Here is a 27,251-nt window from a genome sequence, read left to right as displayed (position 1 = left end):
AGGCAAATAATTTTGTTATTGATGTCCATGTAAACATAGTCAATGAAAGTTTTTTTTTTTTTTTTTTTTTTTTTTTTAACCTTGCATGCATATCAGCCTGTTGTTGGAGACCGCCAAAACCAAAATAAGTACTTTTATAATGCATAATATGTGCTCTTTAATTCTGAAGGCCCCTTTGAATTTGGTTCGAGCACTTTGGTTTGTGATGACCCTTTAAAACTGAGGCAATGTAAATTCTCACTCCTACCTTTGCAATGCATGTTCATCACATTTGTAACCAAGCCTTGATGAGTGGATACTTTAATCATCCACTCAACTTCAAATACAATAAATTAAACAATGAAATAAACTATTGTATGTATGCATTGTTTAAAAGGGACCTAAACCCTTTTTTACAAAATGTAAAATATGTCTCATTTACAAATTATTTGAAACTCACCCATTTAGGCTTTGATACAAATTGGTGACTGTCACTTTAAATTCAAATGGATTTCTGCTTTCAAAATAGGGCGGAGCTACTGATTTCTAGGCATCATCATAGCAGCAGATTAAAAACAGGACTAACATTATCTGTGTAAAAAAACTGTCAACAGAAGTGGCTTAGATCTAAAAAGCTCCACATTTATAATGCACCTAAGTGGTTGACATGTTAAACTTGTACAATGTGTAAAACTATGCTGTAATTGTGAAGGGCTGCTTCTTGTTTAGGGCTGTCTATGTTAATGAGGGAGATATCATCACTAAAGGGTGGGCCTTTCCCCCTCTGATGACATATAAAGGGAGAATCTCAATAAAGTGTTTCAGCAGAATGTTTAAGGAGTATGATTATGAAAAAATGTCACACTTTATTTTGATGGTCCGTTTGTTAAGTTTAAGTTCCATTACATCCACATGCCAACTAATTCTCATTAAATTAAAAGTAGACTGCTAGATTGGAGTTATGGTTGGGGTTAGTGTAAGTTGACATGTGCTTGCAAAGTTTCTTTTGGTCAGTTAAATGTCTGTTTAGCAACAGTATCAACAGATATTAAGCAGACAGTCTACTAATATTCAAATGGAACATCAATTAAAATAATTCATTGTTACCATTAGATGCTGGCTATGTTCAAAAACTGTTGCCTCAAAATTGTTTAAATCTCTTAAAAAGGGATTTTTTGCATAATAGGTGCCCTTAAAAAACAAACTACCATTGATTGGTTTGAAAGTTTTCATTGGCAGTGGAAATGGCTTTTTGATTTTAGTCTAAATACACAATATTTCTTAAACATATGCTGATGAATCATTAGCAGTATACGATAGAGAATGTTTATTGTATCATATACACTAACTGAGGATTCATACTATGAAAACTGTAAACTCCTTCTACCTTGTCTCCTGTCTTTGCTTTGACATTATCCAAAGGAGTAATGACAACAGAGCACATCAATATTCCATATAACAAACAGACCCACTCACACACACTGCTCCGCTGTGACATGAGGGCCAGATGTGGAGTTGAATTCTAATGAAAGCGACTATGGAGCTACAAGGGTTGCCAATGCATATGTGTATGTTTGATTTACCACACACTTGCTCCCTTGGGCATAGAGCTTTATAAATGCTTTGTTTGCACACACGCACACGCACGCACACTGAACCACAACAGAAATAGCAGCGGAACACATTGTACAGTAACAGCATCAAGAGAACGTCTCATTACTATCAATCTGGAGGGCATTTTAGTTTCAAATTAACTAACTAACTAAGAAATAAACACAATTATTTATGTGTTTGTTCATTTAGTCATTGTTTACTGGTTCAATAATATATGTAGTTTGAAAAAGAAATTTTTTCATAGATTTAGTTTTTTTATAGATTTATTGATTTTAAGCCTATATCCCACTTAATATGATGTCTTTGTAAATAAAAAAAAAAACATTAAAAAATTATAATCTATAGTAAAGATATAAACATTGTAAAAAGTGAGTAAACATGTTGCCATGTAATCATATTATGTAAATTAATGATGTGGATAAATCTAAAAAAATAAGTCAACCTAACAGCTCCAAGGTTAAGAAAATAACACAAAGCCAACATGCAAATGAATTGGCATTTTAATTATGATTGTCTTTTAATAATTTAAATTGTGTGCCTTTGGTTGCATTTCCAGTTCAGCATACACTATTGTACTGCGTTCCAGACAAAGTTTTAATTTTATCAGTAAAATGTTTCACTTCCGACCTCAATGCGTTCCAATCAATTGTGCATCAAGATGGGTGGTGGCATGGTGGCCTTTTTGAAGTTGGTCATCTTGGATCCAACTTTTGTTTTGTTCAATAGGAAGAGAGTCATTTGACACCAAACAAATTGGGAATTTCACAAGAAAAGCAATGGTGTGCTTGGTTTTAACGTAACTTCATTCTTTCTTGAGTTATTTACTAGTTTTTGATCACTTATAAAATGTGTTCAATGTGCTGCTCATTGTGTTAGATTGTCAATGCAACCCTCTTCTCCCACTCTTCACACACTAATACCCTTGCTTATTTTAGTCAACAAAATGTGCATAAGTTTAGTATTTAGTGCAAGTTGGTGCTACTTTGCCTTGTGGTGAATGCAAAAAAATGACTGTATTATTATTAATAATGATACTTGTTTAGAACAAAAGTTCGTAACATACAAAAACGTAAAAAAAATAATCTTTACCTATGAAATGTTTTGCCTTTGTTTTGTTTTTATTTGTTTACTCGTAACTACACCCGTACACAGCGCTAAAGTTCAGCATCTTCAAGTAGGCACACTGTCTTGACCAGTGCAGTTAATTTGTCCTGGGAGCACTGAAAGGCAGAAGAAAATGATACCACTATTGTCTGTGCAATGTACAAAAAATGCAGTTATATCTATAGACATGTATGAGTAGCATAAATGGCCACCAAAACAACGACTTAGGAGTTTGTGTATAGAAGAATGTTTATGTGTGCCTTCATTTTCTTTTCGGCTTAGTCGCTTAATTCATCAGGGGTCGCTACAGTGGAATGAACCGCCAACTTATCCAGCATAAGTTTTACGCAGCGGATGCCCTTCCAGCCACAACCCAGCACTGAGAAACAACCATAAACACCCATTCACACACACACACACACTATGGATGATTTAGCCTATTCAACTCTATAGTGCATGTCTTTGGAATGTAGGGGAAACTGGAGCACCCGGAGGAAAACTACACAAACACATGGAGAACATGCAAACTCCACACAGAAATGCCAACTGACCCAGCCAAGGCTTGAACCAATGAAATTCTTGCTGTACGTTTACACCGCTACCCACTGCACCACCAAGCCATACCATGTTTATGTGGGCAGTTGTGAGGTATTTTTATTTCCTTCTTTCTAGAAAGGGACATATCCAAAGACTGGCCTAGCACCCAACAGATATTTTTTTTTTTTACTTTTCTTTTTGTGAATATTTATGACTGGGGCTCATTCTGACAACATTGTTGTCTGTTGCTGTGTTTATGCCATGACATAATTACTCTAATTTCATTATCTATAATTCTCAGCTGTTCACAGCCTCCAAATGACAATAGTTTAAATGACAATAATACGGACAACAAAACATAATGTCTAACTGTGAATACACTGGTAAGGCAGTATAGTGGTCACATAAACAATTGTGGCTCTCAGAAAATTCCCAGTTCACATGTTTACAAGAATGTGAACACTTTTAACATGTTGGAATCCAAGTAATTTTCACTGTGCAAATGCACATCAGAACTAGGATGTCAAAATACTGACCTCAACCTATCAATACTGTAATTTTTAAACATGTCAGATTAGAACGCTATTGAGCACGTTTTCAAAAACGTTCAACAGATATGGCTGTGATTGGCTATGAAGGTCATCACCTCACCACTCTTCTCTAAGCGTGAACACATACAGTACATGGACACTGGAGCATTTGAAAGCCACATCCATCAGCTGTTCTGTCAATAAGCATATACCTGAGCAATCATAGTGGATAAATGGACATTCTTGTTTTTATTTATTACTATTTTTTGGTGATGAGGGGTGATGGTGATACAAGATTTAAGTGCATGTCATGTAATTGTTCATTCGAATTCCATATTCACCTTGATAGCATTGTTAAAAAAATTCACAAACCAGTATGGTAAAGGGAAAACAAGGTTTAACAGTTTTATTCATATAAAATATGTACATTAATATTCATTATCCATGGGAATTTACAAATATATTTATACAAAATCTCCTTGCAAGGGTTTGTCAGTTTGTGAATGATGCTTAGGGAACCCACCCACACACACACACACACGTGCACACGCACATTTATGCACTCATACACACACACTCATACACACACACACACACACACACACAGACAGTTACAAATTCACATGACACATTTGTATTGCATACTGAAATAAATAAAAAACATACAGTATATACAGGAATTACATGACTGCAAACAAATATCTCTACAGCATATTGAGCACGCACCACACAAAACCCTCCAAAAATTAAATGACATTTCCTTTTAAAGAGCTGGAATTGTATTTTTTTTTTCCTCATTGACTCCTCGTCTGTTACAATCGACACAATGGGGATACAAACAGCAAAATTCCATGCTTAACAAACACATGCAAAACCACAAGCAGTTGTACTGAGTCAGGCTTATTTACAAGTCAAACCAAATTAGTCGTAACATGCAATATTGAATTAAAGAGGCTCCATTTGCAGTGTTTAGGGTGTGGGTAACCAGTAAGTCTTTTTTTCTCTTTTCTTTCTTTTTTTTATTGTGAGGATGCCATTAAAAGCATGCCTTTTAGGCATGTTAGGCTATATTTGCACATCTTTTGCTTTTAACCCTACAGCTTTTGCTTTTGATTCACAAGTTGGTCTCACAAATTCAATTTTAATTAGTATGTGGAAGTCAATCCTCCCAACAGGAAATGAATGGGTCTTCGAATATCATAACGTCAATCACAATTTGATCTTCAGATTACAGCACGTCCCCATGTTGAGTTATGAGGCAGCTGACTGGCTCAAGTTGACATTGTGATTCATAATGAACTGTTCTTTGGTTCTTCTGGTTCTCCGTGTTCCTGAGGGGTCAGTTCTGATCCAGGATGATGTATTGCGGTTCAGTGACGTTCAATCACTGACCTTAGATGGTGTTTCTTAATCCTGGGTTCTGCAAAGTTAAATATACACTAGAGTCAGGAGAAGAAAAGCAATTCATCTTAATTACATGATTTATTGCTTGACCTTCACATCGAGAGACGGGGCTGCTTGAACATGACATTTGACCTCTCATAAACCCCCCTGACCTTTTCCTTCCGATGAACAAAAATGTCTTTTCAGCTCCCCATTATTAAAATTAATGTCTCAGGTTGTAGTTCTCAGAGATTACAGATACCTCAAAAGTTGTTCCGTGAAAAAAGGTAAAAAAAAAATAGGAGTGATGGTGCAGCGTGACCTAACAACATGCGATTTAAAAATATTCAAGCAACAATTATTTTAGCTGTATTTACTAGATGCAACATACACTCAGAAAGGCAGAATAGACTCTCAACTAAATGGTCTTTAGCATTATTAATAGTACATGCTGAGCAACTGATGTTGTTTGTTTGCACTGAGTCACAGTTCTAACATTCATTTTCAAACTATATGTTTGCTAGATATTTTATTTGCAGGATCAGAGGTGAACTATCTGCCTCCGCTTTCGGCATGGCAATACATGTCATGTAAAATGGCATTCAAACTCACAATAGTAGCATTTAAAACTATACAAAGCACCTATGTATAGTTTGAACATGGTGTAACATTGAATAAAAGAACTCACTGTAATGCAGGACAGGCTTGCTGTGAGTGGGTGTCTGAAAGGTTCTGGATGTTGCTGGTCCTTGTCCTGCTGCAGTGATCACCTGCACCTCAAGTCTGTAGAGCGATGCTAACTGAAGGCCAGAAACTACCAGGATGTTGCGCTCCTAGATGTGAGGAAACAGAGGTTTTAAGTATCATTTTAAATTCAGAAATAATTACAATTATTTTAAAAAGTACAATTATTTGTTTTATTTTTATTAGTAGTGCAATTTGTTTTAAATGTTAATATTTTCTGTCTTAACTTTGCAATACTTCTTTAAAATATTTTTTTTTTTTTGTTTCTTTTTATGTCCACAAAGCTTCAAATAATTATACATTTTAGTCTTTTAAGTTAAGTTAAATTATTATTGGGTAATCATTATAAGATAACAAAAAATGTATTTGTGTATGTGTGTTAACATTTAGTTACCACAAAAAAAGGGCTCATTAAGGCTATGATAATTCTGTTAATGCAGCATTTTGCATAAATATTATTACATTTTAAAACATTAATATATCGCAAATTCCTGTGATGGGAAAGCTGAATTTTCATCATCAATACTGTAGCCTTCTGTCAAATGACCACTAAGAAATTGATATATATATATATAAGAAAGTATTTTTATATATTATCAATAGCAACGTTTCCATCCACCTATTTTTATTTGCATTTTGGATATCCAAAATGTGCATAAAAAAACGTATGTGCATAACTAAGTAGGATAAACTTTTTTTTCGATAAGAAAAGATGCACATAAACAGCGATGGAAACACTTTTACCATACAAATTTAGTATGCGCATTAAAAAAGGTCAGGTGATTTGGTTATAAGGGATCACATGATGATCAAAATATGTGCGAATGGACAAACCAGTCAGGTAACAACATTGTAATACATCTTAAATATTGTTTTGGTTATTCTAAAACAACTTCAAAGTTTTAGTTATAGTGTTATTATATTAATAATGACGTCCAGAATCAAGAGTGTCTGTGCTCCACATCTGACATCTTCAAAAGCCACCTTGTGTTTACTGCATGTCAGGATTGCCTTGTGTGGCGCAAGTCATTTATTGAATGAACAAAAGATTCATGCAGCTTCAACTACCGCAGCAAATTTCATCTTTACTGTTGATATTTGGTGCTAGTTAATCAGGAAGTGATGATTTTTGTTCGCTTTGACTCGTTGGATGGAAACGCTGCTTTACTCGCACATCTTTTATGCGATAATCCAGTTTTGCGCATAAAGTTTATTTGCATTTTTGGATGGAAACATAGCTAATGTTGAAAACAGCCATACTTGCCTTAATCTTTTGTGGATTCAATCCATTTCTTATTTGTTTCCCAAAAAAATAAAATTATAAAATTTTAAATTAGATTTGAACACTGAAGAACTATGATTTGGAATCACAATTAATGCAGTATATATGACATCTATTTAAGTAGAGTCTATATTAATATATGTAAACAAGGGTAATGACTTAACAGCATTTGGAACAGCACAATTTTAGAACAAGAACTGAGTTTAGAACAGTACGAATTCTCACTAGAAGATGCTCACTAGAATCCAAAACAAAAAGAAATCATCACCTTGGAAGTATAAGGTTCTATCTGCGATCTGAATGATTTTGAGATATTGAGCTTCAAAGTTTTTGCATTCCATATAGCAAACAATATGTGTAAGAGTTCTCGTTTCATATATTAACATAACAGAGAACATAAATATACTCTAAATTTACCATACAAGGCTGTGCTAAATATTTTATCCAGTGTTAGTTTTAAGTAATTATTTGTTAATATTTATTACATGCTTTATATGAATTATTGAATTATATGTAATATGAATTAAATTAATTATTTGCCTATCCAGGCTTAATATTACATTTAAAGAGTTTAAAAGAAAACAGAAAATGAGCAAAGGAGTTTAATAAACACTGAAAAATGTTTCACTGATGACATATACACATAAAGATATTTCATATTTAATACATATTTTTTTAAGAATTTTTTTTTACAACAATGTAAAATTTAACATTTTATCTCAATGTGTCTAAAAATGCTTCTAAATCATCACATTTACACACAGCTTTTCAGTTTCAAGTTTCTGCTCAATTTTATGTGGTGCGGTTCTATTTAGTCGATAAATTTTGTGTAATTTTGTCTATCTTGTCTTTCCTGCTGTCAACAGAGCAGTCCGGCGAAATGACAACAAAAGCTGATCCTGATTGGTCCTCGTGCGTGCATTCAAAATGCTGATTAGCTCACAGAAAAAAAACCTTATGCAGCCAAGCTCGATTTCGACTTTGTAGATAAAACCTTTTTTGTTTTTTAAATAAAAAGTCTTCAAATGTAAACAACTTATAAAAAACATCCCATAATGTAAATAAATTGTCATTTAGTAAGAATATGTGAATAACTCAATTTTGACAAAAATGTCAGATAGAACCTTGTAATTCTAAGGTGACAAAATGCTAGTCGACCAAGATTTAATGCTAATAGTGTCAATAATGCATTGACTGTGCTCTTGGAATATGACTCACTGGTGGCAGAATTTGAGACTGGGATATGAGGCTGTTGGGCAGATTATTCCTCCGGCTCTCCGTGATGACCTCTGCCCATGTGACCTGATACCCTGTGACCTGCTGTGGCTGCTGAGGCATGGCCACTACCCATGAGAACAGGCCTGTCACGTTCCCCAAGTAGACTGAAAATGCTGCTGTCAGGTTCTCTGCCTTGACCAGGACCTTTGGCTGAACCACTGCTTATTGAGAAAACATAACAGAACAAAACAATGATCATTTAAAGTGTGCTAGAATGTTGTTATAGACTTTTTTTATATTGTGACATCTGAGAGCAACAGCTTCTGGAATGAGAAAAGAAAATGTAGAAAGTGACATGATTTCAACCTTCAGAAATTGATTGGATCATTGGAAGTTTACTAAATAAAATTACAGTTTTCTCTCTGTATTATAAAAAATGTTTTTGCATGTTGATTTGAATGTTTTGCATGTAAAAAAAAAATTATAAGTAGGCCCACACGGAATCGTTTTAGTCCACCATTAAGTCCATCTATTTACTTGTGTAAATGTGTGTATATTTTTGTTTATTCAGTTTTTAAATTTCAGTTTCAGTTTTAATTTCAGTAATATTATTGACTAATATGAATGTGTTCATTTAGTTTATTTACAATACAATTTGTAAAGTAATATTTTCTGTCTTTTAGTAGAAATATTAGTTGAGAGACTTGCTTTGTTTACCAAAAAAGTGGACCTGATTAGATTGCATTGTAAACATTAAATAAACATTATAAGGTATTTACATTTTTATTTAATTAACCATAAAAGTTAGGATAGTCTCAAAATAATTTCGCATAAATCCGCAGATTTCTTTTTCAAAACTCTCAGCAGATATAGCCAAAATGTCTGCAGATTCTGTCTGGCCCTATAATTTATAACACAGCAATTTAAAAATACTAAAAATAACGGATGGATGGATGGATGGATGGATGGATGGATGGATGGATGGATGGATGGATGGATGGATGGATGGAAGGATGGATGGAAAAATTAAAATGGATGATTTTGTGTGGGATGGATGGGTGGAAAAAATGGAATAGATGATTTTGAGTGGGATTGATGGATGGATAGATGGATGGATGGAAAAAATTGAATGGATGATTTTGTTTGATGGATAGATGGGATAGATAGAAAAGATGGACTGGATCATTTTGTGGAATAATGGATGGATGGATAGATAAATAAAAACAACAACATACAATGCTTTGTTGCATACACTTATATACATACAAATGTTGATATGATAAATTTCATAAATGGTTTTGAGGATTACGCTAACAATCTGTAGAAATATAGTCATGTATTTGTATAAAATGTCTGAATCACCTGGGACAGAGGAGCATGGGATTGGTTTGGGACTCTTGCTCTGGATAGTAGCACAAGACGGGGTGTAGAAAGTGGTGCTTTCCACTTGGGCTCGGCCCTTTAACCCCACAGGCTGGATGATCACTTTATACTTGCACGAAAACTGAAGACCGGGAAGGCTGGCAAAATTCTCCTGTTCAGCAACAAGAAAAAAGCAAAAGTGAGACTTTATTCAACTTCACAGAAGAATTCAAGGAGAAACATGATGACAGATCACCTATCAGCACATGCAGCATAGCTGAGGGCCACAATGGGAAAATCTATAGTTCATGTTTTGCATATGTCAAGTAAGATTAATTTTCGTGCCGATAAAAGATATTTCCCCCTTTTTTCAGCATGTCATGGATTTTAACACCATCTCTCGCTTTGTAAATTGCACAATCAAACTGATGAAAATTTAAATCACAAAGAATGTTATTTCTTCCTCATGTTTTTTTTTTTTTTTTTTGCTGCAATTTACTGAAGAAACCATGCTGGAATTGGGATGTGCTTTCAAATAGTGAGTTATGCAGCATGAATGATCAATGAACAGCACATACACACTTCCTCCCTGGATATTCGTCTTATGTATGAGCTGTCAGAATGTGGCCTCGCACCTGTAGGGAGGATATAAGACACATTCCTGACTGTTTTTTACCTGGGTGATGAGCTTCTCCTGGGTTCTGGATCCGTTGTGACTGCAGAATTCTGGAGCCCACTGCACACGGTAACGATTCACGGTGGGATCTGAAAAGGAAAGACAGTGAAACATGAACTGTCAGATTTTGAAATGTGATTATGCAGCGCTTTGAGCTTCTGCCGTCCCGCTCCACTCACATTTGCTGTTCCAGACCAGCTTTCACACTCTGAAAAATATGCCTTTTGTTGCTTCTTCAGACTACTTATTTAAAATGAGCTGAAACAACACAATTCTGGAGTTTTTGGGGGTGGGGGTTGGGGGAGAGACTTAATAGTTTTATGTCCAATCTAATTAAATTAGTAACGATAGCTTAATAGATTTGTGTTGGTCAGAATGAATGTATTGTGTGGAGCAATGCATTTTTTACAGTGTATTATAAGAGCTGCCTGATGGCACACAAACCTTGATGCTGTGCTTTTATTTGGAACTACCGCTATTGGTTGGTTGAGAGAGATTACAGTTAAAACGGCACAAAATATTTGCACAAAAGACTATCATTTAAACGCTAAAGATATTGCTATATAAATCACATTTATCACATCACATTTAAAATTATAATGGCACAGTGAAACAATATTGTTGGAATTATTGTTAAAACATTTATTTTATTTATTTACAGCTGATCAGTGATAAAAAAATTCATCCTGCTTCAATGATCTTTACCAGTTAAAGTTGCAAATGGCAAAAATAAAGCAACAGTGTTGGGGAAAGTTCATTCATTCATTCATTCATTCATTTTCTTTTCGGCTTAGTCCTTTTATTAATCTGGGGTGGCCACAGCGGAATGAACCGCCAACTTATCCTGCTCGTTTTTACGCAGCGAATGCCCTTCCAGCCGCAGCCATCTTTGGGAAACATCCACACACACACATTCACACACACTCATACACTATGGACAATTTAGCCACGCGAAGGCAGGGAGAACATGCTAACTCAACACAGAAACGCCAACTGAGCCGAGGTTCGAACCAGCGACCCAGCGACCTTCTTGCTGTGAGGCGACAGTACTACCTACTGCGCCACTGCCTCACCTTAATAATTATAATAATACTAATAATAATAATAATTATAATAATAATAATGGGTGGTAAGAAGATCGCTGGTTCGAGCCTCGGCTGGGTCAGTTGGTATTTCTGCGTGGAGTTTGTATGTTCTTGCCATGTTGGCATGGGTTTCCTCTGGGTGCTCTGGTTTATTTTCCCTTCAGTAAGCTAAATTGTTTGTAATGTATGTGTGTGAATGGGAGTGTACAGGTGTTTCCCAGTGACGTGTTGCAGCTGGAAGGGCATCTGCTGCGTAAAACATATGCTGGATAAGTTGCCGCGGTGGTGACCCCAGATTATTAAAGGGACTAAGCCAAAAAGAAAATAATTGAATGAATGAATTAAATAATTAACTAATTAATTAATTGATAATAATAATATTAACAATTATTATTATTATTATTATTATTGTTGTTATTATTATTATTATTATTATTATTATTATTATTATTATTATTATTATTATTATTATTATTATTATTATTATTATTATTATTATTATATTATTATTATTCATTATTCATTCTGTGATCATTTTAATTTTGTGGTTGACTATCCCTATTAACCCACGTGAAGCTTTGTGATAAATATGTAAAAACTTGATAAGTCTTCCATTCATTTTTTATAAATCTTTTTAGAAAATTTTCTCCTGGTAACAATCAATGTAGACCTTACAAAATTCCATGTTCCATTTTTTGCATTAATCCAGAAAATATGCAAAACCAAACAAAATATGCAAAGCAATCTTGATAATGTGCCTGGCAGATAAGGATAAGATAAATCTGTTGGCCGTCCATTAGAGAGATTAAGGGATTTGACATGTGGCCAGAGTGACTCTTAAGTTATTGAAATGCAAAAACATCCTTGCAGAAGATTCCAAGCACCATTGTGTACGGTTCGCTATAAATGAAAGGCTTCCGTTTCTATGACAGTTTTCATTTCTGAGTTTAATAAAGGATTAACTCATCACTCAGTGGCAGAAAAACACTGTTTAACTGTAATTTCCCGAAGTTAGGCCGAGACATGCCTCATCAGCTCGTGTTAGCACACAAACAGGTTCATGCTTCTTTCAAAAGTCACTTCCCAAACAAAGAGCTATTGTTCTTCATTTAATTGCACATTATTCTGATTCTTAACTCTTTAATAAGCGGTATGTTTACATAATTACAAAGCATAGCTTGGGGGAAGAAAGACGTTCAGCACAGTAAGAGAACAAGATTTTTTTTTTAAAAAGTGGTTTATTGCATCTGTCATACCTTTCTTTTTCCAATAAACCCGAACCTGAAGCTGTCCATCTTGATAGAATGGAGTGCCCACGTCTAGTAGATCTGACTGGGGCTTTATAAAGACCGGACTGACTGTGGGCTCCAAATCTGAATGACATCAAATATGGTAGAAAAGTATAATGTTACAAATGGAAAACATTTACAGCTGTGTTCACTGTATTTCACAACACCCAAATGAGTGCTGTTATGTATCAAACAGAAAAAAAAACATAAGGCAATTAAATAGTTTTGTACCAGATTGTGTTTGGCTTGTAGTAAACTGAAGAATGGCCTTGGAGCTTTTGAGCGGGACCTGACCCCAGTATGAAACTGCCTGGAGCTCCACAGTATAACTCCCGTTCTCTCTTAAATCATCCAGCTCAGCATAGGTAGAGTCCTTCACACACATTAAACCCACATGAATACTTTAGAAGAGTCACAGCAATCCAAACACAAAGAATCCTCAAGAACAAATGGTAGCGGAATAAAAAATAGACTACTTAATAATAAATTAAGCTCATTTCAGGTTGAGTACCCAAAATGACATTAAATTAATGCCTAAATAATTAAACCCTTGGCAATACCTAATTATAAACTGAGGATTTGAAGAACATGCTTCCAGAATTAATTTTAAAACCCTAAATGACCAATATTGGGTGCAATTTGCTGATTTTAGGACATTTAGACAAGTAATTAGAGAATATTAGGTAAAAATGTAAAGTTCTTTAATAATTATAATAAAAAACTACATCTTATATGCTGTAATAGATTATTGTAAATATGTTTTAGCAATTAAACAAACAGTTCACCAAAAACTAAAAATACCTTTGTTCTTTATTCTGTTAAACACACACAAAAAATATATATATTTTGTCTTCCGTTTCCTACCATGAAAGTCAGCGATTACAGGTTTTCAGCTTTCTTCTAATGGCCCGTTTCCACTGAGTGGTATGGTATGGTATGGTTTCATGGCTGTTTCCACAGTAAAAAGGTACCTAAAAGTGAATCGTACTGTTCCACTTTTTGGGTACCCTTTGCAAAGGATACCTAGCACGGCAAAAGGGTACCAAAAGGCGTAGCTAGACGTGCAGCTGAACGCTATTGATTTACGGAGAAACGTCATTCGTGTATACGTACACAAGCAGGAGAAGGAAAACAAAGAAACTGCCATTTTTAAATACACAGCCGAGACATTACATCATAATACTATATGCATAGAATAACAAGCCATGGTTGACCCGAGCTTAAACAACCTTGTCGTTTTCTTGATGGACAACCACAAAGCCAAGAAGAGCAAAATCTGCCTTGTCCTGTTATTGTTTTCCAGAGAACTCGTGATCGCTCGTTTGTACATCTATATTTGAAATAACGAATTTCTTGAGCCGATGATAATAACGTGCACGTGATTATAAAAGTGTTTATGACATCTGTTCCTTTCAGAAACTGACAAACACGAGAGTGAAGTGCAAAAAAAACAAAGGAGAAGCCGGAAAAAAAAAACTAAAAAACAAAGTTCTTTCAGCAACATTAAACATAAACAAACTGCCATGATTATTATCATCACCAATTGGACTATTATGAACTCGGAATGACGGAATTACTTTCCAACAAGTGGTTAAATGTGCTGGTGAAGATTAAAGATGTAGATGAGAGGTTTGCTCTGACTGTTTTCGAACCCAAATAAGGACTAAATGTGTGCAGTGTGTAGTTTATCTATAATTGGTAACATATCGGAGACTGTAAGGGTTTGTATGTGTTCATATATGTTGCATTTATTTATTTATTTTACATAATCGCAGACATTACAGTAGACTATTTTCATTGATCTGCAGTTATAATCAAATCATGTTCATAGAAAAGTTAGTGATGAACATTTATACACAAGTATTTATGTGTATAAACATCTGTTTTGTGAGAAGTGCTTCTCATATGATATGTGAACGACCTGTACACCTTTACTTTGTGCGAGATTTTTGCTTGACGTTGACGGAAACTTTCTGTCGTACACCATGCCCACTCTTGGTACCCTTTTGGGAGTGGAAATGCAAGGCTTATAAAGGTGACCCAGATCGACCCATATGGTACAAAGCGGTACCAGTCAGTGGAAACGGGCCATAAATATCTTGTTTTGTGTTCAACAGAAGAAAGAAACTCATAAAGGTTTGAAACCTCTTGAGAGTGAGTAAAAAGTCATTGAACTATCATAGTAAGCTATCCCTTTAAGAAAATGAATATGAATGTTTTACGCTTATTTCAGTTTCTTTTGCTAAGTTAGATTACTCTGCTATAATTTACTAACTTGGGATTTGAAACTGAAGCTGAGTCACACTTACTAATAATCATATAAATCATAGTAATATTTCGTGCCAATGAAAAAACTGTAATGTTATTACAATTTTGTGCAGATCGCATTGTAATCTTATAATTACTGTGCACTAGGGTAAAATCCATCTGTTTAAAAATCATCTCGCAGCATTTTTTTTATCATCTAGCACAGTTTAACAGTGAAAGCAATGTGGTTTGCATTTGTCTGCATTCACTCAACAGCTAGCCAAAAAAAAGTAGTCTTCTGAGGAAATTTCCATGTCCCTCAGCTGACAAAGCCCTCAAAAATATAACATGCAAATATGAATTAAGCAGAGAACCTGCCATCCCTTGGATTCCTAAAGGAGAGTAAAAAATAAACTCTTCAATATGATCTCACTCAAAGAAAAACAATTCTTCTGTTATTGAGAGATTTCCTTTTCTCAAGCACAACTAGAATTGATATGCTGTTTTTGGCTGCATATCAAATATCGCCCAGAAAAGTTTGCATTTGCCAAGAGCGGTGATGCAATGCTGTACCACCCTAGTTTGGTGTCTGAAACCTGCAAATGTATAGGGCTTGGTGTGATCAAAGGGCCGATTCTGAGTTGTTTATCTTGCACTTATTTGCACTCAGATATCTAATTTGTTGTGGCTTGCTGAAAGAAAGGGCTGGGGAGATTAACCCTTGAGGGATTTTGGGACCAATCCAGTATATGAAAAAATGAAAGCGTAAAAGTCTGAGAGGAAAAAAGTAAGAAAGGTGTAGGCAGAGCATCTGAATTTACCCCGTTTACAGTCTCTCTCTTCTTGAGTTTGGGTGGCAGATTGTGGTCAGAGGAGCTCCAGGAGAGCTTGTAGTGGTTTACTGGGATGTCTAAATCTGCAGAAATGCTCCAGCTGAGCCGGACAGACGCCGAGTGATCCGCACCAAAGGTCATGTCGCTAACATGAAGATCAGATGGCGCCGGGGGAGGGGGAGGATCTGAGAAAGGGTGAAATCAAGAAATAAAATATTGCAAAACGCTCAGTACATGAGCACATCTTGGTAAAATGTGGTACAAAATAATTTGATTACTAATATTATTGGTAACACTTTATTTTGATGGTCCAGTTGAGTATTAGTAGACTGTCTGCTTAATATCTGTCAGTACTGCAGCTAAACAGACATTTAACTGACTATAAGAAACTTGCAAGTACATGTCAATTGACACTAACCTTAACCCCAACCTAACAGTCAATTTATAATCTAATGAGAATTTGTTGGCATGTAGATGTGATGTAACAAACTCAACAAGCGGACTATCAAAATAAAGTGTGACCTTATTATTATTATTAATATTAATATTATAATAATAATAATAATTATTATTATTATTATTATTTTTTTTTTTTAGTAGTCGTACATTAATCATAAATAGTATTGATGTTTTCTTGTTGTAATAGTAATATTATTTAAGAATAAACAAAATTCAGATCTGAATAACATAAGAATGAAAAATGGCATTGTTGTTGTTAACTGAAGCCCACCTTTAGATGATCTGAAGTGTCTGCTAGGGGTGGTGTATCCTCTGGTTCCATGAACATTGACCGCTGCCACTCTGAACTGGTACCAGCGACCAGGTCGTATGTCTGTCAGCCACACACGTTCTTCTGATGTCTACAGTATACAACCCCAGACTAATAAGGGATGGCATTTACATGCTTTTATAAATTATTTTATATTTCATTATACTTAGAAATTTAAAATATGGTTGAAGACAAAATTAGAAAAAAATTAGAACTCCTGTGTAAATTTTTCCAAATATTTTCCAAATAATATTTCACAAAGTAAGGAAATAATTTGTGTTATTCCTATTATTTTTCTTTAGTATTTGCTATTATAGCTTTCTACCGGAGAAAGTATTTTTTTCTAAAAGTTTGGCTTAAATAAAAAAATAAAAAATAAATAAATGTTTACCAATATTATTATTCCCCTTAGATATTTTATTTATTAGCTACAGAAAAAAACACAGTTGTTCATCTAACAAACTTGCCTAGCTAATCTAATTAACCTAAACAAAACATTAAATTGCACACAAGCTGAATGTTCGTATCTTGCTAAATAATTAAGAAAATATAAAGTACTGTCATCACAGCGAATACAAAGGAAACTATTATAAACAATAATGTTTAAAAATGTGTTTAAAAAAAAAAACGTCTCTCTGTTTAACAGCACTTGCAAAATATTTAAAAAAGAACAGTGATTTCTCAGAAAAGACAGTAGTTTTGTCGTCAATGATACTGTAAAGGCCAATTTATCATCCATTAAATTTCACAGACTTTTGTCTTTTCTTATAATTTATATTTAAATTTTTCATAAAAATTTGGTTTGTCTTAATCATGAATGTCAAACACTGTTTAATATAGCTGTGGACTCTTGATGGTGTGAAACACATTTCACACATTTCACACTTACCCGTGCCACCACTTGCCACTCAGTGGCTCCATCTTCACTGGGGTGGATGCCGTAATTCCACCTTCTCTGCAGAACATTCAGAACTGGCTCTGCCGACACATTGAATTTGGAGGACCAGCGCACTTCCAACACACCAGACTCCAGCTCTTCAAACACCAGCTCCTTCCTGGGCTTCAGAGGAGCACCTGAACAAACAGCAAATCTCAAATTTACAGAGAACAGTCCATCAAATGCAACACAGTCTTACTTGTTACATTCTATTTACTGTGTCCTTTCCAATATGACACATGATTAGAACCTATATTTTAAACCACAGAGCATTTGTTTTGGAAAACAAAACTTCTCTTTAATTTAAAGATGCAGTGAGTGATCTGCCTAAATGCTAACCGGTTAGCATAATATGTTTGAAACACAATCCCTCCCCTGACGTCCAAAGCCAGGCCACCTTATATCATGAACGCGGATCTTAAAGATGACAGAAACCCACTAGATTGTATCATTTGCCAGTTAGAAAACTTTATAGTACTTTATAGTACTACAATCATGAATGAAAAACTGTATTATATCTAGCACGGTTTTAGTTGTGTAATTAGCAAGCAAAACTTGTCATAATGTGCATTATTTCATAAAGCAAGCAAGGATGGCTGGTCTCACTCTCTCATGCGCTTTGTTCTAAAGTGACTATATGCTTAGTGGTTGGCCGTTGGCATGCAGGATTTACACTTATTACTAAGTCATATTTTCATGCTATTTCAGAATGAATATTCAGAGTAACATGGTAAACAATATAGAGAGCACGTCACAGGTCGTCAAACTGCACCAATGTGAATATAAAACTAACCTCCCCTCAGTAAAGCAGGCTAAGCGGAATAGCGCTATTATCTTATGTTTTGTTGTTAAACTAAATAAAAATCTACACTATCGATGCTGTAAAAGGTCCCTTATGAAACTAAAAATAGTCACATCAAGCTTTCGCTGGAAGAATTATTGATTTAGGATTTCTAAAAGTTGATTTAGCATTTGTTTTTACCGTTGTCACTTGTGTCGACATGACTGCAGTGTACGTGCAACAGATGTGCGTGAACAGAGGTGCGCAGTTGTACAAATCTACATTTGCTGACAGTTTGGGCTACTTATCAGAATTATGGGAATTATAAGCCTGACAATTTTTAATTGGATAAACATTTATTGTCTTATACCTTACCCAGAATCTAAACATACATATAATATATTTAGATCATTTATTTCAGTCATTAAAATTAGAATGTGAAGAGACTTTCATCCAACACAACAAAAAATGTTGCTGAAGACAATCACCTACTGCACTTCAAGAACTATTATGATTACAACCTGTGGAAAATGTTTGGTATTTTCAAATGCACAACATAGGCGACTCAAGATCACAGTACTTGCAGAGATGGAGTTCATGTCACTCTGAATCATGCAGCACGTCTGTTTACATGCTTGTATAATTCCAATGCAGTCTTTGTGATTTGATAATCGTGCTAAACCATATCCTGTTCTCAAGTTATGCCAGATTTAGACAACACAACATTTCTGTCTTTTTCCAGTCTGATTATGAGATTTTGACTCCTACACTCTAAAAAATAAAGATTTTAAAAAGGCCTTTTGACAGCAATGCTATAGAAGAACCATTTTTGGCTCCTTAAACAGTTTTTAAAAGAACCATGTTATTGGCAGGAATAAAATTTTTAGGACATAAGAATGTTTCATTTTCCACATCGTAAAGAAACATGTTGCTACATCTTGCTTTTTCATTGTTTAGTCAATACATAAAAGCCACACCAATCTTAATGTTTTCTGTCTTTCATTTTGAAGTGCTTGAAAAAAAAGCTTCTGTGTAAAAAATCTTCTGTCCTTCTATTGGTCAGTATCACAGATGCTGTGGAATTCACTGTTGTGGACCAGAATAAATACCAGTCTGGAATTTGTGAAGTGTCAAACAGACAGTACACTGTGTTGTCATTTATGGCTACAGAAACTGCACCCACACAATCATTTTCAATCGTTTCCCCCAAAAAAGTAAAAACTCTTTCGGCATTTATTTACTTTCCGGCTCTTTGAATTGTTGCAGCAGTATGTCGAAGAAAATAACCAAGGTTTTTATTTGTTTGTTTTTTTAATGGACAGACAGCGAGGTGGAGTTGTTGCTTCGAGCAACACAGGAGTATAAAGTTGCAGAAGCGAGTGAGAATATAGACTGGGAGACGTGCCAAAACAACAGCTCTGAGTAAACATTCCATGTTCTTTGAAGAAAAATCTATCTGGAACATGTACAAACTGACATTAATCATTAACAATGCTGTCAAAAATGAAGAGCATCTAAAACAACTGTTTTACAATGTCCTTAATTGGTTTAGCTCAAATGCTTACATGACTAAAATGTGTCATCTTTTTAAAAAGTCTCAATTTTCACAGTCCACATTGTAACATGCATTGCTTCAACAGCATTTTCAGATGTATACATTTTGTGGAGCATTTTCAAAATGCTTAATATTTGTTGTCTAAAAATGCTGCCTTAATGTGGACAGAAGATCGAAACAGAAAAATATATATAAAATATTTTAAATATATATACAAAATATTTTAAATGAAAATGTATGCGTGTGGACAGCCTATGACAATACCACTAAACACGATACTATTCTTATCTTACAAGTCCTTTCAACACCCTACAATATGTGCAAAGTGCATTGAGTGTCTAGAAAAGCACTATAAAAATGTAAGGAATTATTAATAATTATTATTATTATTACGATAAATCAAAATCTGCAGTCTAAACCTTACAATTTGTTATTTGTTAACACCAAGGTTGAGTTTAGAACCCTACACTCTCAGAAATGAAGGTACGCAAGCTGTCACTGGGGTGGTACTTTTTTACAAAGTACAAATTTGTACCTAAAAGGTCAATATTAATACGTCAAGGGTACATTAGTATCTTAAAAGTACAAAAGTGCTCCTTTTAAAATTTTTAGGTACTAATATATACTTTCGAGGTACAAATATGTACCCTTTAAGTACAAAGATGTACCTTCTGAAAAGTAACCGCCCCAGTTACAGCTTATGTACCTTTATTTCTGAGAGTGTACATACACGATAACATCTAATTCTAAAAAATTCAAAAAATTCTGAGTAATTTTAAACATTTAGCAAACCATTCTTCACTGTAAAACCTGGTAAGTTCAGATTAATACTTTGAGGTACCAGTTGCAACATTTGTTTTGAAAAAAACAACACTTTTTTTAAAGTTATTACAACTTTACATTTTTATTTTGTACCGGTACAATGTGATGCGTGTGATGCATGTCATGTAACATTTGAGTTCTTTCTCAACTTTGTATTAAATGCAATGTGCTTTCATTAATATTTGTGGGAAATAAACTCATCTTATTTTACAAGTTCACACTTACAGATATTTGGGTCACACTTTATAATAAGGTCCATTAGTTATTGCATTTACTAACATGAACTACATATGAACAATATTTGTACAGCATTTATTAATCATAATTTGACATTTACTAATGCATTAGTAATATTGAAATTCATGCTTGTAAAAATTAGTTAATGCACCGTATATTAACATTAACAATGAATAACTTTCATTAATTAACATCAATTAACATGCACAAACAATGATCAATACATTTACTACAGTATTTGTTCATGTTAGTAAATGCATTAGGTCACACTTTATGTTGATGGTCCGTTTGTTGAATTTAAGGTGCATTGCAACTAATTCTCATTAGATTATAAGTAGACTGTTAGGTTGGGGTTAGGGTTAATGTAAGTTGCCTTGTACTTGCAAAGTTTCTAATAGTGAGTTACATGTCTGTTGAAGGAGCAGTATCAACAGATATTAAGCAAAGAGTCTACTAATACTTAAATGGACCCTCAAAATAAAGTGTCAGCATGGATTTACTAACATTAACTAATACAAATTTATTGTAAAGTGTTACTGAAATTTGATTTAATAAAAAATAATATAATTTGGGGAGATGTCTGGGTAGAGGAGTCCCTAAGACTCTTACTCGTGTTATTCCCCTTGTCAGGCAATAAGAGAAGAGTGAAGCATCTAGCCTGGCCTTAAAACATCCCCATTGTTTAACTAGATATTAGTGTTTTGCTTTTTTTAAGGAGAGCTGTCGGGGTGGTGGGAGGTTGTGACGAGCTGATATTTATAGGAGTTTGGTCTTGCTGATTGGATAATCCGAGTATTAAGTCGTGACGTATCGGGGACGTCTGCAATACTGTTTCCGGGTTCAAGACACTACTCAATTGAGTTGAGAAAATGTTCGCTTATGACTCCTTTTTAGTCCTATCACACATTAAAGTGAATTTTATATAAAATCATGGTGTACACAACAGTCTCCAGTCTTTCTGCATCACAAACAACAGTATTTTAACTAATTATAAAAAAATTAATCACTTTCTGGCCACCTAGTATTAGGCTTGGATATATATAGAACATTTTCTCAATTCAATTGAGTAGTAACCCTATATTGCAATAATGATTTGCAAAAGTATTACAGCGCTTTGTAAACGTTTATAATTACCGATTGATGAGTCTCCCCATATAGTTTGATAGAGCGCTTGGACCCAGAAGCCACTTTGTGTGTCGTCACACTTAACAAGTGGATAGAATGATTGTCTTCCAGAAATTTGTTCATAAATTATAAATTAACCATTAATTAACTTGGTTTTACAGGGTAGCTGAAAGTGTTAAAAAGCAAAAAAGCAAAAAAAAAAAAAACATTGTTTGTACTGATCACAAATAAGGATAACTGATAACTGATAATGAAATAGCCCGGTTGTTTCAGGTCTTACCTCTGTAGAGGTTTTTAGGGGACTGGCATGTGTGTCCGCAGCCATTTGGACAGCATTTCTTCTGTCCTGAACACTCTCCATCTTCCTCACATCCTTCCACACAGGCGGCTGCAAAACCACTTGCTCTCTCCGGTGGCGGACAGTCACCCTGCTTCACCACCATCACCGATCGCAGGAACTCACAGCTCGTCACACACTCCCCATGACGCTTGGGAAACGCATGCTGTGGAGATGCCATAGTACACACACTCTCATCTTAAACATTTTAGCAATTCATTATATGACACTCATTATTATTAGTCTATGATTTTTTTGTTATTTACTGACTACAACACTTTGCACACAGCTATTGAAAACAATTATGAGACCTTTTGAAATCTCTCTGGATTTATGATTTATTTTTTTTATTTCATTCTGTCAACTACTGATGATATTTCGTCCAAATGATAATACAAATATTGTCATTACATCATATTGTCTCATAGAGCATTGTTGCATAACATGACAATTGATTAAATTAACAAAAAGCACATTTTTTGATGTTTATTTAATTTTAACCAACAATATACTTTATAAAAAAATAAAAAAAATCAATCAATCAATCAATCAATCAACCAATGAAGTAATGGTTATCAGACATTTGCTGAATAAAGCATTTAACATTTTACTCAAATATACAGTTAATCCATAAAACAAAATTACAAAATGTTCTTCAAGAGGTCTCTTCATTCTTTTCCATAGCTGTATATCTCAAACATGTTCATCCTTCCATTCATTCTTTCCTTTTTCCAAACCATATATCCTGTGTAGGGTCTAGGAATTCTGGAACCTATTCCAGCTTATATTAGAAATACAATTATTGGAAATTATATTACAAGAATATTTATGTGGCCCCAGAGTATGTAATTTCAGAAGAATAATGCAATCTTGGATTCTGCACGAAAAACACAGACATCCATGTACAGTTTAAACCTATATGAAAGGTGTATAGTGTCTTTAGTTGGCTTGGAAACCTGGCTTTTATTGTCTTTGGCACTACTTTCAACTTATGTTGATTACAAGATTTGCATGTGTGGTGAATGAGCGGATTGAATGCTGCTTATTTTTATACAAGTCTAAAATGATGGATGAAGGTCCCAATCATTGCTGGCAAATAAAAGCACTAATATTCACTGTTTTAAGTCCCCAATGCCCTCAATAGTGCATTTATAGCCAAAGAAACAGGAAAAGCTTGATGACACTAGGCCAAGAGTTTTAAAATGTAGAAGAACGCCACAATAACAGGATTCAAGACCAACGAGGAATGTTCAAAGAAATTCTCAGACTGTTTAAGAAGAAGATCAGAGCAGAACATTATCATTCTGAACAATAGTAGACCACTTATATGGTAGCCAAGTCTGTCAAGACAAACAATGGAGGATTAATACTTGGAAAACCAGAACACCAGGGTCAGTCATTTTGTGTTGGATTTTTTTTTTACCAGTTAAGAGCACATCCCAGAAACTACTAGATCTGTTAAGAATGCTGCGGTCTGTACCTCACATAAATCTCGACAAGGTCCGTCTTTCAACTCCCAGGAGTCTTTGCATGGCTCCAGGCACTGTGAACAGACAGCAGAGGTTTGGGTTTCAGGAAGCAGTCTCAAATGACTCTACTACAACCACAGACGAATATGTTAAAGTCACAAGCATTTGTTCTGAATAGGGGTGTGGCAATGTACATGTAACAATTGCAGTCATGTTTAATTTTTTTTTTTTTTTGTGAAAATTTAAATATTAACCCAAACATTACATTAAAGCTATTTTAGTTAAAATATAGATAGGTAGATAGGTAGATGATAGATAGATAGATAGATAGATAGATAGATAGATAGACAGACAGACAGACAGACAGACAGACAGACAGACAGACAGACAGACAGACAAGACAGACAGACAGACAGACAGACAGACAGACAGACAGACAGACAGACAGACAGACAGACAGACAGACAGACAGACAGACAGACAGACAGACAGACAGACAGATAGATAGATAGATAGATAGATAGATAGATAGATAGATAGATAGATAGATAGATAGATAGATAGATAGATAGATAGATAGATGATAGACAGACAGACAGACAGACAGACAGACAGACAGACAGACAGACAGACAGACAGACAGACAGACAGACAGACTGAAGAGCTGAAACTGAAGAGCTCTTGGGACATATTCCCTGAGACTTCATACTTTCGTCATGCCCCATGTGTCTTTACATCATCTCTGTAAATAAAGCACATAAGATCACACTGCTATCATATGCTGTTCATGCAACTTGAAGCTACAACCACTGAACTAAAACAAAAAAAAAATGGATTTCTTCCCATCGTTTCAATATTGCTTTCCTATTGCTTAACTTTTTAAACTTGCCTGGTAGCTAACCTGATATAGCACTGCACTTGTAATGGGAAACATTTGGGTACAAGTTTCATAAAACATGATTCAAAATGACTGCAAAACAAAAGTATGAACAAGTATGTCTGCTTAAGGAAATGGATTTGTAGCCCATAAATCTTCTTTAATTCTGTCAATGAGGATTAGAATAAGATTTACTGTACTGTAGGTTGTATGCTATTTTTAAACAAAACAGAGCGTTTACTCTAACGGCATTGCACACTTGAGTTCTAAATAGCCATAATTTATACACCAACCAATAAAATAAATTGCTGCAACAGACCCTCTTTGAAAAAAATTAACACGCTTTTATGCCTCACTCACTGCACATTTCATTTTAAAATGGCAGAGGACATGTGCAGTAAAGCAACATAATATAATTTCTGCAAAGATGTCACCACAGGTGCCTCTTTAGACATATTATTCAGATATCAATCGTTCATTTTTTGGCTGCACTGCACTTAAACACTTTTTTTCTATCGATCAAAATATGGAAAGATAACATGCTACTACTAAAACATTCTTGCTGGGGGAAATGCTCACCATTACAGAGTTTTTTGTATTCCTTTGAACATCCACTTCTCAACCTCAAATGCCCATTGTATTGGCAAAAGTAGCTTAGCTACATTACATACACAACACAAGCCATTTTTGCAATTTTAAATTTTAAATCGAAGCAACTTAAATCTAAGTCAATCATATCTTAGTGATCAATAAAACTGTCAATTGAACATATGAGGCATTATTGTTCAATTCAATTATTTACTGCAAATAAGATACTGTACCAAAGAGAAACAAATGACAGTATATTACAGCAAAAAAAAAAAATAATAATAATCAAATAAAACCAGGTGTTACACATTTAAAATACAATAGTAGTTTATAGTAAAGAGGAAATATTTAGGAATAATTATATTGTATACATATTTACAACTCTTCATAAATGATTTACGCTACATACAGTAGTATCATAAGTAACTATCATGAACTAATAGTAATTACCATAGTATACTTTAACCTTTACAACATTAAATTATAAACATAAGTACCACAGTAATTACCACAACTTGATTTGAATACTTCACTATTGTGTAGTTCAAAAACATTACAGTACTATAAATTACGAAAGTATTTTATAAGCACAGCATCAGAATTACAGTACCATTATTGCATCTCAACATGTACTTCTTAAGGTATGGTCACGAGGAATCCTGCTTCAGAAATAACTAGCCTCCCACAGTCATCTTTCCATCAAGCAAATTTCTCATGTTAGCCTAATTGGTTGGCGATGTCACTGACTGGATCAAATAGTGGCAGTAATGCATGCATGTACTTTTATCGGCTGGACACCGGCCTCACAGCTACGTGAATGATGGTGCTGTCACTCATGGATCCACGATGGGTAAAAATAGCTTGTGTGGATGCTACTGTACTACTGTACAAAAAAAAAATGCTTTGCTACTGAAAACTATTTGATTTAGAAAGTAGCAACACTAGTGCCACGCTACTGCAAAATGTAGTTAAGCTAGTAGCATCACTACATGTAGCGACACTTCTGCCCAGGATCTCTGGCCACGCTCCTCGGCTGCGTGGGGTGTATGCGCTTAGTGAATGCACTTAACCTGAAGCATTTGTGATCTCACTACCCCGATATGTTTTTTGTAGTCCCCAAACTTTGTTCGCTGTAGGCTTTGCTAAGCTAACTCTGTAAAAGCCAATGTATTCCTGTGCATTGAACTTTGAGCGTATTACATTCAGTGATGTTGTTTATGTTCACACAGCTACATTACACATCGACTAAAGTTTAAAATAAGATATCGCAGTGGACCACCTATTTAAGTAAATATTTTCTGTATAGTATTCAATAGATCACAATATTTGAATTGGTCATTAAATTAAACTGATAAATCAATTTATTCAGATAATGATCTGTTAACGAGCATCAGATGTCATTCGAGAAAATTAATTAAATGGAGGGCCCCACTGCCTGTCCACTATGCACTCTCTGTGACCACCATTACACCAAGAAATAAATAGGAAAGCTAATAAAGAAGCAGCCTGGAGAGAGAGAGCTGTGGAGAAACTCATTTCAGATACAGCACCTCATTCTAAATCATGGGCATAGAATTTGCAGGCGAATGGGGAACTGATTACTTGAATATTTCTGAAATGACTTGAATTGACATTGATATCGTAAAACTCCAGACGAGTCTTCTTGCGTGCATCCACTTTTGATGCAATTTGATTGTCATACAGTTACACATTATGACAACTGATATTTCACAGTGTGATCACATAAGGATTATATTTGTACAGTGTGACAAGCTGAAGTAGTAAAGGATTTTTTTTTAATCATGCTTTGTAAGTGTTTAACATGTAAGTGTTTAGAGTCAGATACCTTCTCACCTGTACAAACACTACCC

At 34.6% G+C, this 27,251-nt stretch overlaps 2 protein-coding genes across 4 annotated transcripts in view; one reads left to right on the top strand and one right to left on the bottom strand.

The window, feature by feature from the left end:
• LOC141385860 (uncharacterized) overlaps positions 1 to 27,251 on the top strand; it is a 741,913-nt gene that overhangs the window by 261,767 nt on the left and 452,895 nt on the right. The gene's annotated exons all lie outside the window — the stretch shown is intronic.
• The window catches only part of anos1a (anosmin 1a), a 38,571-nt gene continuing 15,463 nt past the window's right edge, over positions 4,144 to 27,251 (bottom strand). Inside the window, exons 3-14 of one of the 2 annotated variants that reach the window (XM_073909544.1) lie at positions 23,927 to 23,989; positions 22,390 to 22,612; positions 17,120 to 17,726; positions 16,614 to 16,937; positions 15,872 to 16,068; positions 13,035 to 13,176; positions 12,771 to 12,887; positions 10,430 to 10,518; positions 9,754 to 9,925; positions 8,392 to 8,609; positions 5,836 to 5,980; positions 4,144 to 5,184 (exon numbers count right to left, since the gene is read on the bottom strand). In XM_073909544.1, coding sequence (XP_073765645.1) covers positions 5,135 to 5,184; positions 5,836 to 5,980; positions 8,392 to 8,609; positions 9,754 to 9,925; positions 10,430 to 10,518; positions 12,771 to 12,887; positions 13,035 to 13,176; positions 15,872 to 16,024 — 1,086 coding nt within the window. In that variant the 5' untranslated portion in view covers positions 16,025 to 16,068; positions 16,614 to 16,937; positions 17,120 to 17,726; positions 22,390 to 22,612; positions 23,927 to 23,989 and the 3' untranslated portion in view covers positions 4,144 to 5,134. 2 annotated transcript variants of the gene reach the window in all.

Source organism: Danio rerio, chromosome 1, assembly GCF_049306965.1.
Source record: "Danio rerio strain Tuebingen ecotype United States chromosome 1, GRCz12tu, whole genome shotgun sequence".
In the NCBI taxonomy this organism is placed as follows: Eukaryota; Metazoa; Chordata; class Actinopteri; order Cypriniformes; family Danionidae; genus Danio; species Danio rerio.
This window is presented reverse-complemented; position numbering and strand designations above follow the sequence as displayed.